Consider the following 18,923-nt stretch of genomic DNA (forward strand, 5'->3'; position numbering starts at 1 on the left):
AAACATAGACTACAATATACAGAACTTACAGTACAGAATGTGCTAAATAAGAGTTTATAAAATGCTTGAAGCTTTTCATTAATTAGTTAAAGTCAAATGAATGACAAATATCCATCAGCTCAATGTGATCAAGTGTAATGTGATAAATAAACAGACGATCAATACATCTTCAAATTGGAGAAGCTGGAACCAGATGATGTTAATATAATGTATAAATATACTGATTGATTCACTGACTAATCTAGAGTTTATCGAATGCTGAACGTGAATATTTTCTGGTTTTCTTCTTTCACAGTAAACTGAGTCTCTTTGGACTGTTGGTCGGACAAAATGAGACACATTTTTTATAGACTACACCTTTAATTGATTAATCAAGAAAATAATCTGCAGAATAGAATAGAAAATACTTGTTAGTTGCAGCTCTATAGACGAATCCTTTCAGAACTACAGTTTCTGTTTTTCAGACAGAAAGGGATAAATGTTGTAATGCATCTCCAAATGGCCGCTGTGTGGATGAGGTCATCACTTCTCAGTCTTTTGTCCTTTAAAGGCTTCGGTCTCATAGGTGCTTCAGGTCTCCTCAGTACATGAGATCAGCCGCTCCCCCGCTCAGGTCTGACTCTTTGGTTTCCCGGAAGGGAAACTGGATTCCTGCCAGTCGGATCAGCAGGATGTTGAGTCCGTGGAGGAGGAAGACAAGGAAGAAGAGCCAGAAGGATTGGTCGTAGCGCTCACTGTACGTCTGAAAGACGAAATTCACCTCGTTGAAGTTGGCAATCCGCTCTGACAGATGATGGAACTTCACCTCTGCCGCAAACAGGATCATCACCAGGCAGCTGCACAGACCTGCAGGACAAACAGGACGTCACCGTCACTACTTCAGACACTTTAGAGGCCATGTTACTGCAGACACAGTCTACTTCAGTGCCCTTCTCTCCACTGGCTTCCTGTTGCTGCTCACATTAACTAATGCTTTCCTACAGAGTCGCCACCAGCACGGCCCCCACCGACCTGAACTCCCTCATTCAGATTTACGAGCCTTCTCATTCACTACGATTTGCAGGTGAACGACGACTCGTCCAACTGTCGCTGTGAGGCAGGACATCTCAAACTCTCCTGAGCTGCATTCAGATTCAGCAGATTCAGTTCCTGTCTTCAGAAACTGTTTGAAGACCCACAGAGGCCTTTTCTTTCTGTACTAAACTTCTCTTTAACACCTGCAGCCTTATGTGTCATTCTCAGCTTCTTCCTCATTAACTGTCGCCACCCACAGCGTTTGATTGACAGGTAGTCTCTGTGAAGCGTACACCAACAAGCAGAGGGAGATTAAATGAAATCAAACCGCAGTGAAGGATTGTTGTTTCTGAGTAAACACTGGCAGCTGTTTCAGGTTGCCCCCCTGCCCCTCTCCTGCCTCGGTCTCTGTTTCTGTAATTGCAGCTATCATCAGGTGACACACTAACCATTTGTCTGCATCTTTAATCATCTAAACTCACTTCCAACCAATTTGGAGGCAGCGCTCCATTTCCTGCATCTGCTGATCCTGTTTAGGGTCCCAGGGGGGCTGGTTGATATCCCAAAATACACTGGGTCAGCTGATGCTATATTCTACAAGGAAGTCTTTTACCTTTTTAGTCTTTACACAACATCCCTTTCTTGACAGTCACAGGCAGTCCTGCAGCATCCTTTCTAATCTACTTATTGTGCTCCTTCAACCAATAACACACTCCAGAAGAGAGGAGATGTACTTGTTTGTACTCTAAATACCTTTTCACGGACGTACAGTAACTTGAATAAAGGTAATTTCTCATCATTTAAAGTCAATCTGTTCAGACTGAACTAAAGGTGCACGTCGTAAAATCAGTGTCACAATGGTTGAAGGACTGTGGCCAACAGCACTGAAGTCAAGTCCGAGACAAGTCCAAGTCAGAGCAGTTTCGAGTCAAGACCAAGTCCAAACCAAGTCTACAGCCATTCTAGCAGCTCTGTGAGGCTGTGCGTAGACACAGTGGTGCTAAGTTGAGCAAGTTGTTAACATCACCATGCTACCATGCTAACATGCTCACAATGATAATGCTAACATGCTGATGTTTAGCAGGTATAATGTTCACCATGTTCACCTTCTTAGTTTAGTGTGTTAGCATGCTAACATTAGCTAATTAGCAGTAAACACAGAGTCCAGCTGAGGCTGATGAACGTCATCTGTTCTGCAGGTATTTGGTCATAAACCAAAGTATTGGACACATTAACATGTTGACCTGATGATGGCGCTGATGAAGAGTCAGAGGGGGTGCCTACCAAACCAGAACCTGTCCTCCAGGTGCTCCGGCTTCCTCCCACAGTCCAAAAACTGACTGATAGATCAATAGTGATCCCAAGCTCAAGAGTAAACCTCCATATGAGGGTAACCCTTCTACTCATACTGCTCGTACTACAAGTAGTATTATAGTAGCAGTGGTAGTAATACTGGCTCTCTTTTGTGTAAGTGCAGCAGCATGTTGTGTTATCAGTGACAGATGATGTAATGATGATGTGTTCCTCACAGCAGATAAAGGTCCACAGGTAAAGTCCCATGGGGCCTTGCAGCGTCTCGTACGGTCTGCCGAAGGCGTTGAAGAAGAAGAAGCCGGTGGCCACTGAGGAGAAGAGGATCACAACACCACAGAAGAAGATGACGGTGACATGGAGGCCTGCTGGGATGGCGCTCAGCAGGTCTGGGAAGACTGGGAGAGAAAACAGATCAAGACTTTAAGGTGAGTGGATTTAAAAAGAACTTCCTGGATATAATTCATGGATGTGAAGTCACATCGTCACTTTAGCAAGCAAAGACATCATGGCTCATCATCATAGACCCTCCCAGGTGCATTCGAGGTACTTGTACTTTACTTGAGTATTTCCATGTTATGTTGCTTTATACTTCTACTGCACTACATTTATCTGACAGCTGGAGTTTACGGAGCCCCTGAAGGTCACGCTGAGTTTCTTCATGTTCAGTTACCTCGACAGACAGGAGAGGAAACCTGCTGCTGAGGACAGGAGGAAGATAATGTAGAGGCTGCTTCACACGACACAAGGCTCTGTGTGTGTGTGTGTGTGTGTGTGTGTGTGTGTGTGTTACTGATGAAGCAGTTGTCATGCAGCTCTCATACGTTGGCGCTTCAGTCAGGAACAGAGAGGCTTTGTTTTCATCAGAACTTGTACAATCAGTTCTGATCCAGTCAGGCAGAAACCTCGTTAGTGAAGGACGGCTGCTCTCATTAACTGGGACCAGTCAGCACTCTGTACTGGTCCGGCCTCAAACCTCCACAGGCCTCTGACGGGTTTCATCACAAAGAAAATCTGAGGGTGTTTCAGAAAACTCAAATGTACATTATTATTATTATCATTATTATTATTATTGTTATTATTATTATTATAGAACAAAAACAACAGGAAACTCAGAGAGATCAATAAGAAAATAACGTCATCATGCTGTCATCATGTTGTCATCATGTCGTCATCATGTCGTCATCATGCTGTCATCATGTCATCATCATGCTGTCATCATGTCATCATGCTGCCATCATGTCATCATCATGTTGTCATCATGTCGTCATGCTGTCATCATGTTGTCATCATGTTGTCATGCTGTCATCATGCTGTCATCATGTCGTCATCATGTTGTCATCATGCTGTCATCATGCTATTGATGTGTATTATTTGATACTAATCATAAAAATAGTCTTTTCAGAAAATGATATGCAGTACAAAGTTGCCATGTATGCAATGTTCCAGGTAAACAACTAGCAGACGTTGGGGTCCCATAAAGATAAGATGCGTTCCAGGAACACAACTAGCAGATGTTGGGGTCCCATAAAGATAAGATGTATTGTTGTTTAGTGGTCTTCTTTGGTATGTGAAAGGTCATTCTGAGAGGTCTCTTTTCCTGACCCCTCGACAGGAAACAGAACTTTACAGACTCATGTTTTGTAGTAGAATCCCATGTATGCTTAAAGGTATAAAAGACGAGCTTGAACAGTGTTCAGGGCAGCAGTACTGATTCGGCTACGGGTGCTGTACAGGTCAAGATGCGCATGCCTGTTGATCCTGATCTTTGATGCAAATAAAGAATATTATGTGAAAAGTCAGTATCAGCGGAGTTTCCTTCCATCATCAAATCATCGTCTACATCTGGGGAATGAAGAAGAAATTGACGACATTACTTGGCGTCACGAACAGGATCTGCTGCATCCGAATTGACAGCTTAACCCACGAACTACCGCATCAAGATATCAGGTGAGGCTGGTTCGTTTGGTTAGAACTGTTGGTTGCACTAATAAGAAGAATCTGTGTTGATGTAGTGGTGTGTTGAGGGTGGAAGTGAGACTCCGTCTAAATTAATGTAATACTAAGGATGTAAAAGATAGAAATAAGTGAAAAGAGAAATAAAAGATAGAAATAAGTGAAAAGAGAAATAAAAGATAGAAATAAGTGAAAAGAGAAATAAACGATAGAAGAAAAAGGAATAATGTTTAAAGGAATAGCTATATTAGTAACAATAAAAGTGTGCTAAAATAACCATGCAGTCAGATTAATGAAGTACAAGGCCAGTATTCTTCTTTAACAGTTAGACATGTGTAAATTTAGACATTGTGTGAAAGTTAGCTTTGAATAGTCAAAATGGTAATGGTAAAAATAGTAAATCAAGGATCCTGGGCCCAGGATAGTTAGTTAGATAATTGGTTAAAAGATAAATGGTTAAGAGTGAAATGGTTAAAAGAGAGATAGTTAGTTAGAGAAATAGTTAAAAGATAAATGGTTAAGAGAAAAATAGTTAAAAGAGAAATAGTTAGTTAGAGAACAGGTTAACAGAGAAATAGTTAGTTAGAGAAATGGTTAAAAGAAAAATGGTTAAAAGATAAAGTGAAGATAGAAAATAAGAGAAGATAAAGATTAAGAAAAGTGAAAAGAGAGATGAGGAAAACATAAGGGAATAAGTTCAAGCGCTGGGGGTGTGTTTGAGAGCTCATGTGTGTGTGCTGGAGGATTTTTGCTGCTGGACAGTCTGCCTCTGTGTGTGTATGTTGTGTGTGGTATGGCAGTGTGTGTGTGAGGCTGTGGAATGTTTTTTGTAATGTGTACTTGATATATATGTAGTAGGTGTGATTGAATAGACATATAGATTGTGATTGGCTGCAGGAGATTAATAATTCATAAGGCAAGAAATTTTTGTTGACACAGTGTTAAAAAAAAAAAAAAAAAAAAAAACCAATGAGCTCTTTTCGAAGGGACTTTATAAATGTGATAAAAACATGAGCCCAAAAAGGAGGACATTTATAATTATATAAGACAATGAGCCCATTCAGGGACATTAATAGTTCGATAATATAATGAGCCTATTTGGGACATTTTATAAGAATAATAATAATAATAATGAGATATGAGCCTTTGCTAGGTCTGAAGACCGGCAGGGACAGTTTGTTTGCATAAACACTAGACAATAATTTGAGAAGTTAAAACAGGAAAGAAAATCTCCTGATAAAGAGTATTAAAATGTGTTCTTCTGTTGTTGGTGGATTGCGCAGAAAGTAGAGGAGAAGATTGGATGGTTAAAGGATAAATTCTGTATTTCGGCTGTTGATTGGGAAAATATGGTTCTGGCTTTTGGGTGTACCTCGTCTCTGTCTTTGTGCTTCATACACTGAGTTAATTTTTCTTGAGGAGAGTTGGGCCGGATGTTCGCTCCCCGGCAGTCAGTGTAAATTGGAAGTCTTTGTTACTTTCAAGAGGCAGAGAAAAGGAACAGAGAATTGGAGGTCACGCCAGATTGAAATTATATTAAAATACTTATTCATTAAATTCATAAATTGATAAAAGTATGTATGAATATAATTAACTGTGATACATTAATTAAGTTAAAAATGTTTAAAGAGAAACTCTTTTAACAAATATCTGTAGTCACCTACATACATATACACTCACTTATAACTAATATTATTTCAAAATAGTCACACAACTTTTCTTTTCAATTATTGGTATTTAGTTTGGGGTTCATAAAATACATATAGGGGATATTATATATTACACTTGGAGGCTTGGCAACGGACTGATCAACTGATGCATTTAATCTAACAGTGGAGTAGTATTGATTTAATTACTTATTTGTTGGTTGATTTGATTCAAATGCAGTTGAGAGCTGCAGAAGAGGATTTCATTGTCTGAGCATGATCTTGTTTGATTTGAGTTAAGATTAAGTGTTGAAATAATTTGGCAATTTAAGATTTTGTTTTTGGACCACTAAACCTTTAGATTCCTTTGAGGTTGGCAAATTCAGTAGTTTTTCTGGATTGTTTGTGATAATAAGGTACTTCATAAATATACTTTTAATTTGTTTTTGATATAATACGAGAGTACAGGGAAGCCATCACAATGTCAAAGATGGATACTAAAAATATGAAAGCAATTACCCCTGTTGATGTAGTACAGAAGAATAATCCTCTTGTCAAAGGTGTTTCAAAAATGTCGAAAAAATGGAGCAAGCGTTGGCTGGACATTGCTCAACCCTGGCCAGTGGAAGGCACTCTTAACCCAGATGTGATTAAAACAATGCAAGTGCTGGTGGCTAATTATAAAGTAGGGCAAAAGAAAGGTAAGAAGGGACAAAAACGTAAGGATAAGAGACAGACCGAGCTTGGCATTTTGCAGTTATTTGAGAGTGAGGGACAGAGAGTAGTAAAAGCCGCAAAGGAAAGGAGAGAAAGAACGGAAGAAGAGATAGGGAAAAATGTGAAGGAAACAGAAAAGTTAATGGCAAAGGTCAATGCTCCCTTCTCACATACTACCTCAGTAAAGAAGCCCCCACCTTATGAGGAAAAGGTGCAGCTCACTGATGTGTATCCTCAGCTCCCAGTGATCAGCCAGGAGGGCAATTACCACATCAAAGATGAAGATGAGCGAATAATCGAAACGGGAAAAGCCAAAACAACCATAGAAATGTATCCGACCTCCAAATCCAAGAAGAAGAAGACACACCGGAGAGGTTTGAGTGGACTGAGGTTCAAAAGGATGGAGTTGGGAGATGAGAGTCAGAATGACTCGGATGAGGCCATTGGGGGATACAGTCAAGCAGTCAAAAAGATGTTGACTAAAGCAGAGGAAAGAGGATGTAGATCAGTCAGGAGTCCAGAGGAAAGTGACACGGATAAGAGTGAAGATGGAGCTAGTGATGAAGACTTGGAGGATGAGGGTCCGTCATTTCTTTTCCCTACAGCATCCAGTACTGGGAAAGAAGACGAGAGACAACAGGTCTTAAGAGAGGTTGAGAACACTCTGGGCAGGTGTCAACTGGACCTTGAAGAATCTGTCAGCACAGAGCGCAGACAGGTATTGAAGAAGCAGATACAGGACCTGCGGGCAACGGGAAGAGAATTGCGAAAGAGAATAGTTCAAAAAGCAGACTCAAAATATGCACTCCGCCCAAGGAAGGAAAGGGATTTGGATAAGATGTGTCCAGTGGTCATCCGAGGTAGGAATCTGGAGTATAAGCCCTGGCAAAATACAGATATGTCTGACATTCTTGGAAAATTACCTACTCTTCAAGATGGAGCACATCCTTGGATCGCTAAGCTGGAAGAAGTTTTGGTGGGGACACAGCCTGCCATGGGAGACATTAAGAGACTTCTGGCCAGTCTCCTTGGGATCCCAACTATGCAAGAGATTCTGCAAAATGCAGGACTTGATCGATATATGGGGACTGCAGTAAACGATCCGGAGTTGTTTGCTGCAAGTAGAGGTCAATTTTGGAGAGCATTGAGAGACATGTTCCCAACAAATGTACATCCTGACAATATTCTCATTGAGCCATTGGGTCCACAAGAAAACCCGAGGGCTTACGTGTCAAGGGTTCATCAAGTTTGGAGAAATATAACAGGGAATGACCCGGATTTGAATCGGATGGAGCAATCAATCTTGCGAGTTAAGCTACAGAAAGGGCTGCCCCTGCCAGTGAGGAGTAAACTGGCCGAGGTGGTTGGACTTGGAAGCATGACAAGAGGTGTCTACACAGATCATATAGCACACCAAGTGGAGCTATATCGGAAAAAGGAGCAAGACCAGAAAGAACAGGACCAGGAGACTCTCAGAAAACTTAATCAAATACAATTGGTAGATAACAAAAAGAAGGACAAAAACCAAGCCGTGGTTATGCAGAGTCAGTCCCAGCCAAATCAACCACCACAAACTCAGCCAGGACAGATCCAATTTCAACCACCACAGTCATCATTTGTGACTCCCGTCGCTCCCTTTTCACAACCAGGTTTTGGCCAGTCACAATTGTGGAGAGGAAGAGGACAAGGAAATCAAGGAAGAGGAAGAGGAGGATATTTTAATCCTAATTTCCAACAGTCGACTGAAGGATGTTATAATTGTGGACAGATGGACCACTTTGCTCGTGAATGCTACAGGTCAATAGGAGGCCTCAGAGGAGGCTTCAGAGGAGGCTACAGAGGAGGATTTAGAGGAGGATTCAGAGGACAACCACGCCTACCCAGGGGACCGGTAAACCCTTATAGGGGTCTGGAACCAGAATTCTAGGGGTGCCCAGAAAACTCGCAAGGGAGGTGTCAGCTGGTAGTGTCAGGGCCGGAGCAAGATCCAATCGTAAAGGTGAAAGTAAATGATCAACCATTAGAAATGATGGCAGATAGTGGAGCTGCTTTCACCTGTATTCGACCTGAAGACGCTATGCATCTCCCCATGTCTGGTCAATTGATACGGACAATCGGGTTTGAGGGTGTGAAACAGCTGGTTCCTCTTACAAAACCAATTGAGCTCCGCTGTAAAAATCAGAAGATCACAATACCTATATTGGTGTCAGAACATACGCCAATTGCACTCTTGGGAAGAGATGCTTTGTGCAGATTAAAGTGTACGATACGATGCACACCAGACGGCTGTCTGGTGGAAATGCCAAATGAAACCTATGACCAGTTATTGATGACAACAGAGACTGAGGCTTCTGAAGCCTATTGGATTGGAAATCTTAGTCCAGAACTACTGGAGCCGGTCAAGTTGTGGGAAAAATTCATCATAGCAAACATGCCTGATGCAAGACTTCCTGAGTGTCCACTACATTGCACGCTTAAGTATTTTAAGAATGCTGCTGAATCAAATCCAGCAGAGTGGTTAAGTCAACAACCAGAACAAGTGCAGCTCGTTTCGGGTTGTATAATTTTGGGACCACAAGGAGCAGCAATGAAGATAAGCAGTAATGATTATCTTGACAAAGAGCATAATATCAAGAAAAGTGTTCCACATGTGTCTTTGAGAGTGGCTGAAGGATATGAACAAAAACATATGGGGACAATGATGGCAGATGCGGAGAAAGCCATTTTTAAACCGATAAAGGAAAATCTTGCTATCTGGAGAAGTGAAGATCAGCGATTTATAAAGATTATGATCTCAGCTCAAGGACAAGGGCAACCACAGACGGTACAGATGACACATGAGTCAATCTTCAGTGCAAAATCAGACTCAGATGGTATGAGAGAGGAGATGCTGCGACAAGTTCCAGAATGTTTGTGGTCAAAGCACAGTACTGATATTGGACTTGTGAAGTCAGCCCAACCAGTGAAAGTTGAACTTCGACCAGGAACCAAACCACCTTGGAAAAACCAATACCCACTGAAAGAGGAGGCAATTGAAGGGATTGGAGCACAAATTGAAGGACTGTTGCAAGCAGACGTTTTGACGATAACTTCAAATCCTCAGAGCAACACACCTTTATTACCGGTAAAGAAGCCAGATGAATCCTATCGCATGGTACATGACTTAAGAGCAGTAAATGAAGTGGTTGCTGATTTCCCAGCAGATGTGCCGGATCCACATACCTTGTTAGCTCAAATTCCCCCAGACGCTACACATTTCACAGTGTTAGATCTGTGTGGAGCATTTTTTAGTGTTCCACTGAGTGCAGAAAGTCGAGGTTTGTTTGGGTTTACATATAAGGGACAGTTTTATGAGTACAAGAGATTGCCACAAGGATTCAAACATAGTCCTCACATTTTCAACAAAGTGTTGAAAGATGATTTGGCAGGGATAGATCAGATCTTGCAAAATAGTACTGTTGTTCAGTATGTTGATGACATTATCATCTGTTCGCCGGATAAAGAAACATGTCAGGAGGACTCAGTTAAGTTGTTGCAGATATTGGCAGAAAAGGGACACAAGGCCTCCCAGAAGAAGCTGCAATATTGCCAGGAGAAAGTGGTTTATTTGGGTCAAACCATAACACAAGGATGTAGAAGCATCTCTGACAAACATTTGGAGGCCATCCAAAGGGCTCCAAAGCCTAGGACAGTCAGAGAGATGATGACATTTCTTGGCATTGCTGGTTATTCTTCAGCATGGGTAGAGGATTATGCCAGTCTAACAGGGCCTTTGAGGGCCATGATCAAAGCTACTGGAAATACCCAACTTCATTGTAACCTGACCTGGACCCAGGAGGGTTTTGTGGCATTTGAGACCTTGAAGCAAAGGTTGCAGAAGGCACCAGCACTAGCATTGCCAGATTATTCTAAAAACTTTTTGTTGTATGTGTCTACATCCACTGGGGGTAGATATGCATGTGCAGTTCTCTGTCAGCCAACGGGTACGGGGACAAGTCCTCAGCCCATTTCTTATTACTCCACTGCTTATTCAGAAGCAGAGTTGGGGTTACCACTGTGCTACAGAGCAATGGTGGGAGTTCATTTGATGTATGAGAAAGCGTCAGCTGTGACTATGGGTTATCCTGTGACAATTCTTACCCACCACAGTCTCAGAAATCTTTTAAATTATGGCAAATATACATTGACCATGCCAAGGCTCAGAGACTATCATAGACTCTTGGAACAAGAAGATGTTACCCTGGCAAGATGTGCCACAGTAAATCCAGCTGAAAATTTGCCAACTCCAGAGGATGGGGAGCCACACGATTGTGTTCTAGAAGCTGAGAAATACTCAAGACTCAGGTCAGATTTGCAAGCTCTTCCATTGCAAGAGGCAGATCTGGAGTATTGGACTGATGGGTCCTGCTATCGAGTAGGAGACACATTGAGTGCTGGCTATGCAGTAGTGAAAGCACAAGGAACTGAATTTGTTGTTGAGAAAGCAGAAGTAATACCACAGCCTGCATCGGCACAACTTGCTGAGCTAGTGGGGCTGACAGAAGCATGTTTGTTGGCAGAAGGAAAACGGGTGACAATATATACAGATTCTGCTTATGCACATAATGTGTGTCACTTGTTTGGAGCAGTGTGGAGAAATCGAGGATTTAAGAAAACAGATGGTTCTCCTATACAGCATCATGCTCAGATAATGAAGTTGTTGCATGCTATGATGAAACCTAAAGAAATAGCAATAGCTAAGTGTGCTGCGCATAAAAAAGACACGTCAAGGGTCACACTTGGTAATAAAGCAGCAGATGAGGCTGCAAAAGCAGTCACAGGAGCAGATAAAATGGGCAAGATCTTTTTGGTCACTCATGAGGTGGACTTGGAAGATAAAATTACACTCAGAGATGTGGTTTCAATGCAGGAAGCTGCCTCTAGGATAGATAAACAATTGTGGCAAGATCGAGGAGCCACTCAAGATTCCACTGGTCTGTGGCGAAATCATGAAGGATTGATGGTAGCATCACCAGACCTACTAGGTTTGATGATTCAAGAAGCACATGGGCTAGCTCATGTCTCAAGGGGGGAAGTAAGGAGAAAGATAACGAAAGAGTATGGTTTTTGGGCACCTTATTTGCTTGAACAAATTGATTATGTCATAGGCAGATGCACTATCTGTTTAAAAAATAATGTTCGGAGAGGTTTGACAGTCCCTCCTGGTCACATTCCAACTCCGACAGGTCCCATGCGTGAGTTGGTTGTGGATTTTGTTGACATGATAAAACCAATTGAAGGCAAAAGATACATGCTTGTTGTAGTGGATAGATTTTCACGATGGCCTGAGGCTTGTCCTACCAAGCGGAAGGATGCTCAGTCTGTTGCTAAGTTCCTGTGTCGTGAGGTTATAAGTAGATGGGGACTTCCAGATCGTATATCCTCAGATAATGGTAAAGAGTTCGTGGATAAAACGGTAAAATTGATTCTACAGAAATTGGGAATTAAACAGCGCCTAGGAGCTGTTTACCATCCGCAAAGCCAAGGGGCTTGTGAAAAAATGAATGGTGTGTTGAAAAATCGCATTGTTAAGATATGCCAACACACGGGTCTAAATTGGGTAGCGGCGCTTCCATTGGCATTAATGGCTTGCCGTTCGAGTGAGCTCCGTGATTTGCACATGACACCCCATGAGTTGGCCACAGGTCGACGAATGCCAACGCCTTGTTTACGCACCAGTGGAAAAGGTCCAAGTTTGGCCCTCTTGGAAGACGAAATGCGAATGTATGTTCAGTATATGGCTGCTTTACATAAGAAAATATCCACATATGTTTCTGACAGGCAAAAGCAGGAGGAGGTGCAAAAGAGGCTAGATGAGCAAAAGAGGAACACAGTGCAGCCCGGAGACAAGGTGTTCGTGAAGGTGTTTAGAAGGAAGTGGTTTAACGAACGCCGCCAAGGACCATTTGAAGTTGTTCGCAGTACTGGAACTGCAGTGCAGGTTAAAGGGTCTCCGACTTGGTATCATTTATCGCATTGTGTTAAAGCACCAAAGGATGTTGATGGCTCAAGAGAGCCAGGAGAAGCAGAGGTTCATGAGGACCTCCAAGGTCAAAATCCGGATGGAGAAATTGACAATGTTGTGGACAGTCATGTTGGTGTTGATTACACTCCTAATGATGCCAGAGATGACTTATCAGTCAACGAGCAGGAAAGAAGATTTGGTGACATTGTTTTGCAACATGTCCCAGAAACAACAGGGCTTACTGCCCTGCAGAGTGGCTCGTCAGAGATTCCAGAGGGCTACAATACCTCACCTGGAAAATATACAGACCCAGCCAGGCCGAAAAGTCCAAGGCCTGTGCGGAGCAGGGTCAAACCGAAACGTTACGAGGACTAGAGTTGAGGTGGCCTTAAGAAAGTCAGTTCAGCTCCCCTGTCAGTGTACAGGAGAAAATAGTGGACAAGGGAAATATCGAGTACAGTGGGAAAATCCCCACGCAAGAGTCATTGATTTATCAGCAAAGTCACCAATTGGAAGATATGTGTTAATTAATGATCGAAGAAGGTTGAAGGTCGAAGGAGACTGTAGTATTTATCTACGAGGGTCTCAGTTGGATGATCAAGGTGACTATAAATGTTCTTACTATGACCCACAAGCTCAGAGTGCGACATCAGAGATAGCCTGCAAAACTCATATTGTGACTTTAGTGGTGATAGATAAGAGTAAAGAGATTGATAACACAAAAGAACAGACAACCATAACATCAACTCTTCCGTCAAAGACTATGAAAACAGATACCTTTATAAGTGAAATGACTATCATATCTCCAATGTCTACAAAAATTCAGAACGTGACACTGGCAACGGTTATGACATCAAAAACATCTATGACATCTGAGACATTGAAGACATTGATAAATGTGGTTCAGAAACCCATGTTAGAGTTGAATGTAAATTGGAGTAATATTAGTAAGGAATTTGGAAATCATGAAATAACTGTTGAAAAGAATGATACAAAGTTATCTGAAACAGTTCAGATAACTATGGCAGAAATAGACAATGATGATTTAGATTCTGATTGGTCACCAGAAGACATGACTGAAAGTTATCATGCAATACAGAAGCGTGAAGTTAAATGGAAAGCATTTGGATTTGATTCTTCAAGGTTGCAAATATCAGACCCATGGGCAAGTAGGAACTTATGGTTTCAGCAATTGACTCATTCTGTAAGATTAGCTACTAACATGAATTGTCCATGTATAGTGAAAGTTCCAGCTCCAGGCACATGGCCTGCAATTTTAGAGACGGTACCAGAACCGTTGAATATGGTTTGTCAAAGTAATGCATTATCATGGTTGCTTTATAAGCAACGAGCATCAGCAGATCCTCTGATGGCTTTGTCAAGGAATCTGTTTAAACCTCGACGTAATTGTTCTTGGTTGAATGATCTACCTTATGTGAATTTGCTCGATCAGCATGAAAATATTATGACAGCAGTCCCTGAAGCAATGGAAGTGACACCTGTCAAGGCCATGACTTGTTTTTGTTCAAACGATACCCATAACGGGGTTGGAATGTTTGTGGGGATATCAGAGTGTGATAAGTATGGGATGCAATTTGGATTTCGTGATCAAGCAGTAGTTAATGAGATATATACAGTAACTTTTCATGCACCTCACCATCGATTAAATAGAACGCTAAGTGTACAAAATCAAACTTTGCCAGTTAATGTGACTATTGGAAATTTTAAGGATATTTGGTGGATTTGTGGTGATAAAGCGTATATATTTCTACCATATGGGTGGACTGGATGTTGTTATATGGCCATGTTGAAACTTCCCTATGAAGTTTTCTCTGTCCAAAAGGGACAGGGTCCTGATGGGGACCAACCTAATGATGTTTCTGGAAATAGGAGGAAGAGAGATTTGGCACAGTTTCATAATCTGGAGTCTTATCATTGGAGGATAAGTTTAGCTGAGAAATGGGGTATAGGTTTGTTGCCATGGTATGGGGTAACATTCTTGGCTGATCATATTGATAATATTACCTACACCCTACAAGGTTTTGCAAATGAGACTATAAGAGGGTTTGACTACCTGTCAAATACTCAAAGAAGTCATAGATTAACGTTGCTGAAGCATGACATGGCTCTTGATTATATTTTGGCCAAACAAGGTGGCCTATGTGTGGCTTTAAACTTAACAGGGGATGCCTGTTACACTTTGATTCCTGACAGCTCTGACAACATAACTAGTGTCATAGATGCGTTAAAGCACATTAGAGATGCGTTTGGTGCATCAGGAGGAGCTGGATGGTCAGCTAATGCTTGGATGCAAGATAAATTAGGACCAATGGGAGCTATATTGGTTCAAATACTGGTGGCTCTTGTTTTGTCACTGTGTGTGATGTTTTGTTTTTGTACGTTGTTGTTGACTTTCGCAAAGGCTATGATACTGAGATGGGTAGGAGTGGTAATGCCGGCAGATAATGCCCAGATGCCACTGCTACGAAGAGATAACTTAGGTGAGGATGAGGAGGAAATAGTGACAGACGACATAGTGGATCAATATCCAGTTTAACTTTGGAGTAGTCATAGCGACATTTATTTTTATGATTATTTTAGGATTTTTATCATTAGTGCTGACATATCAGTTTTTATTTGATTTTCTTTGGTTGGTGTATTCTGTATTGTGTTTTATCATTGGAGTTATAGATAGTGAGATTACTTGGGATGGATTAGTTTCCATTCCAACTTGGATTTGAATGGTAAAGGGGGGAAATAGAAAATTGAATTGTGAAATTGGTAAAATTTCTCTACATTCTATTATACATTTCATAAATACGCCATCATTTTGACAATAGGATCATGAACCAAATATTGTGAAAATATGAAAACGGTGAATTAATTGCAAATTACTATACTGCATCTGATGTTTTTGCAAAGATATTGGCTGGTGTTTTCTCTTTTCCCAGGACAATAATGGGGAGAGCAATGTGAAGGTGGCAGCTTGTCCAGGGATCCCCACAGTCTCCATGGACTCAAACACTCACACATGGACATTGAAAATGGACAAGGGGACCCTGAACAAGGATACTGTAACAATAAAATTGATCAATCTTATTCAGAACACTATGGGGACTACATTAAATTGTTTAGTATGTTAGTATAGTTTTTTATATTCATACGTTATTGAGTTTTGTTTATTAATTCGTAACCTGTGTTAGTGATAGCTACATTATATGTCCTTATATACATCAGTACAGGGGACATTGAAGTAGAACAATTAGGTTAGACAACAATGATCTTGTTCAATTAAAGATGTTTTTTGACTTTTATATAATTACATGAGTGATAATCAAGTGTGTATAACATGGGGTATAAGACTGAGGAAAAGAAAATGTTTTTGGGGTTTATTCATTTTAATTGTTTTGAGTAGAATGTTTCTGTTATGTTGTGAATCTCAGTTTTTTGTTTTGTTTCGGTGGTTAGGGATAGTAATGTTAGGTAGGGAAAGGTCCACTGGAAGGTGCGATGGGTCGACCAGCCTGACTTTGGACATTTTTAATTTCTTTCTGAGTATTCCTATACGTATTTGCTTAACATCCTGCTCTTACAGTATTTTTAGAACCCTTATTTCTTAATTAGCTTGGAGTGCCTGATCGGTGGTTGCCTTGGGCAGAGGGACCATGAGAGAGTTTTCCTGTCTCGATTGTTTGATGGAAATTAAAAGAAAGATAGCTGCCAGACAGGTTTTTCGCTCTCATACTCCGCAAATATACCAAATTTCAAAATTTATTACACTACAAATTTCATATATTACTGAGGCTATGCTGTAACAAGCATGGATGGAAGGGATTTCATGAGTATTCTGTGTATCATTAGATGACACTTATGTGACTAATTGCAAGTATGATTTCTTTATTTTTTATGTATTGCGGGACTTAAAAAGTCCCGAGGGGGGAATATGATGTGTATTATTTGATACTAATCATAAAAATAGTCTTTTCAGAAAATGATATGCAGTACAAAGTTGCCATGTATGCAATGTTCCAGGTAAACAACTAGCAGACGTTGGGGTCCCATAAAGATAAGATGCGTTCCAGGAACACAACTAGCAGATGTTGGGGTCCCATAAAGATAAGATGTATTGTTGTTTAGTGGTCTTCTTTGGTATGTGAAAGGTCATTCTGAGAGGTCTCTTTTCCTGACCCCTCGACAGGAAACAGAACTTTACAGACTCATGTTTTGTAGTAGAATCCCATGTATGCTTAAAGGTATAAAAGACGAGCTTGAACAGTGTTCAGGGCAGCAGTACTGATTCGGCTACGGGTGCTGTACAGGTCAAGATGCGCATGCCTGTTGATCCTGATCTTTGATGCAAATAAAGAATATTATGTGAAAAGTCAGTATCAGCGGAGTTTCCTTCCATCATCAAATCATCGTCTACATCTGGGGAATGAAGAAGAAATTGACGACACTATCATCATGTTGTCATCATCATGTCGTCATCATGCTGTCATCATGTTGTCATGCTGTCCTCATGTTGTCATCATCATATCATCATCAAGCTGTCATCATGTTGTCATCATGCTGTCATCATATCATGTTGTCATCATGCTGTCATCATGTCGTCATCATATCATGTTGTCATCATGTCGTCATCATGTCATCATCATTTATTAGTTGACCATATTTTGAATTAATAATCTGAATGTGTAAAGTAACTGAAGTTACCATATAAATGCAGTGCAGTAGAAGTATAACATGGAAATACTCAGTAAAGTACAAGTACCTCCAGCACATATGAAGTAATACATCATGTTTAATCCGCTGCAGAGACGCTCAAACATCTGTTTCAATTATTCACGGATCTTCTGTGAGAAGCTTTGAATCATTAATAAGCAGGTGAGCTCACCTGCTGGTTCGGGATCCGGAGCACAATAAAGAGGAGCTCCGAATGTTACCTGCGCCTCTGGTTACGTCACTCCTACCTGTGTAATAACAGATCTGACAGCAGAACAGTCTAACAAACCCTTACATGAGAACCGGGACGGTCTCCCTCCCAGTCCGCACTGCTTCACCCTCTGTCCGTGGAAAAGTCCGTAGCTCACGTCTCCCAGGAACTTGTCCAGTTCGGCTCCGGTGGCGTTGACCAGCTCGGCCCCGGTCCGGCACAGCACGGTCCCGTTGAGCCAGAACGGCAGGCCGGTGGCCACCGCGGCCGTCAGGGCGCAGGAGAAGCCGAAGAGTCCGGAGATGGAGAAGATGAGCTGCTTCTGTCTGCTAGGCATGGCGGGAGGGACGGAGGAAGGGAAGCTGGGACTCAGGCTGCTGGAGCCGGGAGGGGAGGGGGACCAGAAGAGGGAATCATCCCCCCAGAACCCCACCACAGCCTCCACCTCCAAACACAGAATATAGAGAGATTATATGAATTATCCGACAGATTCAACTCGAACAGCTGTAGATTAAAGTCCAACAGAACCTGAACCACACGTCCTGAGTCCGAGCGCTGTTTGGTGTTCAGGTCACCATGGCAACAAGGGGTCAGATTTCAGCTGGGGGGGGCCTCCAGTCATAAATGTCCAGTAAACTGCTGTGTGTGTGCGTGTACAGGAAGCTTCATCTGTCACACACACACAGCAGTTTACTGGACATTTATGACTGGAGCCCCCCCCCCCCACGCACACACACACACACACACAGTCATGTTTCTATCACTTCAGTGGACATTACATTGACGTACATTCATCTGACCAGAACCACAACCAGAACCACAACCTAAACCTAAACCAAGTCTTCAGCCTAACATGTAATGATTCACGTTATGAGTACTTGTGTTATGACGAGTGCCCGCAACGTCACTGTGTAAACAGGTTTATGTCCCCACAAGATGAGCAACCTACACGTCACAGTGACGCGGTTATATGGAGGTCACGTGGCGCCCTGAACTGAGCCAGCATTCAGATCCTTTACTTCTGTACTAATACCACACTGTGAAAATACTCTATTACAAGTAAAAGTACAAAAGTGTTGTCAGGAAAATGTAGTTAAAGTACTCAATGACAAAAGTACTCTAATGACCATCATTTAATCTGTATGTACTATTATATCATGAGAGTATTATTACTCATGTACTCCAATGATCGATTGATCGATTGATTGATTGAAGAAAAGAAAATGAAACTGAACCGTCAAAACAGTTGCAGATTCATTTATTGATAATTGATGAATGAACTCGTTGATTAGTAGCCTCATCGTTTAACAAGTATCCTGTTTCCAAAGGTTTGTGAGAAAAT

The 18,923-nt window shown here is 41.6% G+C and overlaps 1 protein-coding gene across 1 annotated transcript; it reads right to left on the reverse strand.

Annotated features, from left to right (window-relative positions):
• Positions 1-580: 580 nt before the first annotated feature.
• On the reverse strand, positions 581-17,918 carry clrn1 (clarin 1). The gene is made up of 3 exons (XM_070906508.1): positions 17,666-17,918; positions 2,544-2,723; positions 581-846 (listed from the first exon to the last, which is right to left on the reverse strand). The coding sequence occupies exons 1-3, from the start codon at positions 17,916-17,918 to the stop codon at positions 581-583; spliced, it is 699 nt and encodes a 232-aa protein (XP_070762609.1).
• Between the last annotated feature and the right edge of the window lie 1,005 nt (positions 17,919-18,923).

This window comes from Enoplosus armatus, chromosome 5, assembly GCF_043641665.1.
Source record: "Enoplosus armatus isolate fEnoArm2 chromosome 5, fEnoArm2.hap1, whole genome shotgun sequence".
Classification (NCBI taxonomy): domain Eukaryota; kingdom Metazoa; phylum Chordata; class Actinopteri; order Centrarchiformes; family Enoplosidae; genus Enoplosus; species Enoplosus armatus.

Excerpts from the sequence above, each read along its gene's own strand:
- clrn1 (XM_070906508.1), bottom strand. The coding sequence starts at position 17,918 with ATGCCTAGCAGACAGAAGCAGCTCATCTTCTCCATCTCCGGACTCTTC. Across the intron at positions 2,724-17,665 it reads GAGACCGTCCCGGTTCTCAT|TCTTCCCAGACCTGCTGAGC; the intron begins GTAAGGGTTTGT and ends TTTCTCTCCCAG. Across the intron at positions 847-2,543 it reads CCTGTGGACCTTTATCTGCT|GTCTGTGCAGCTGCCTGGTG; the intron begins GTGAGGAACACA and ends TTTGTCCTGCAG.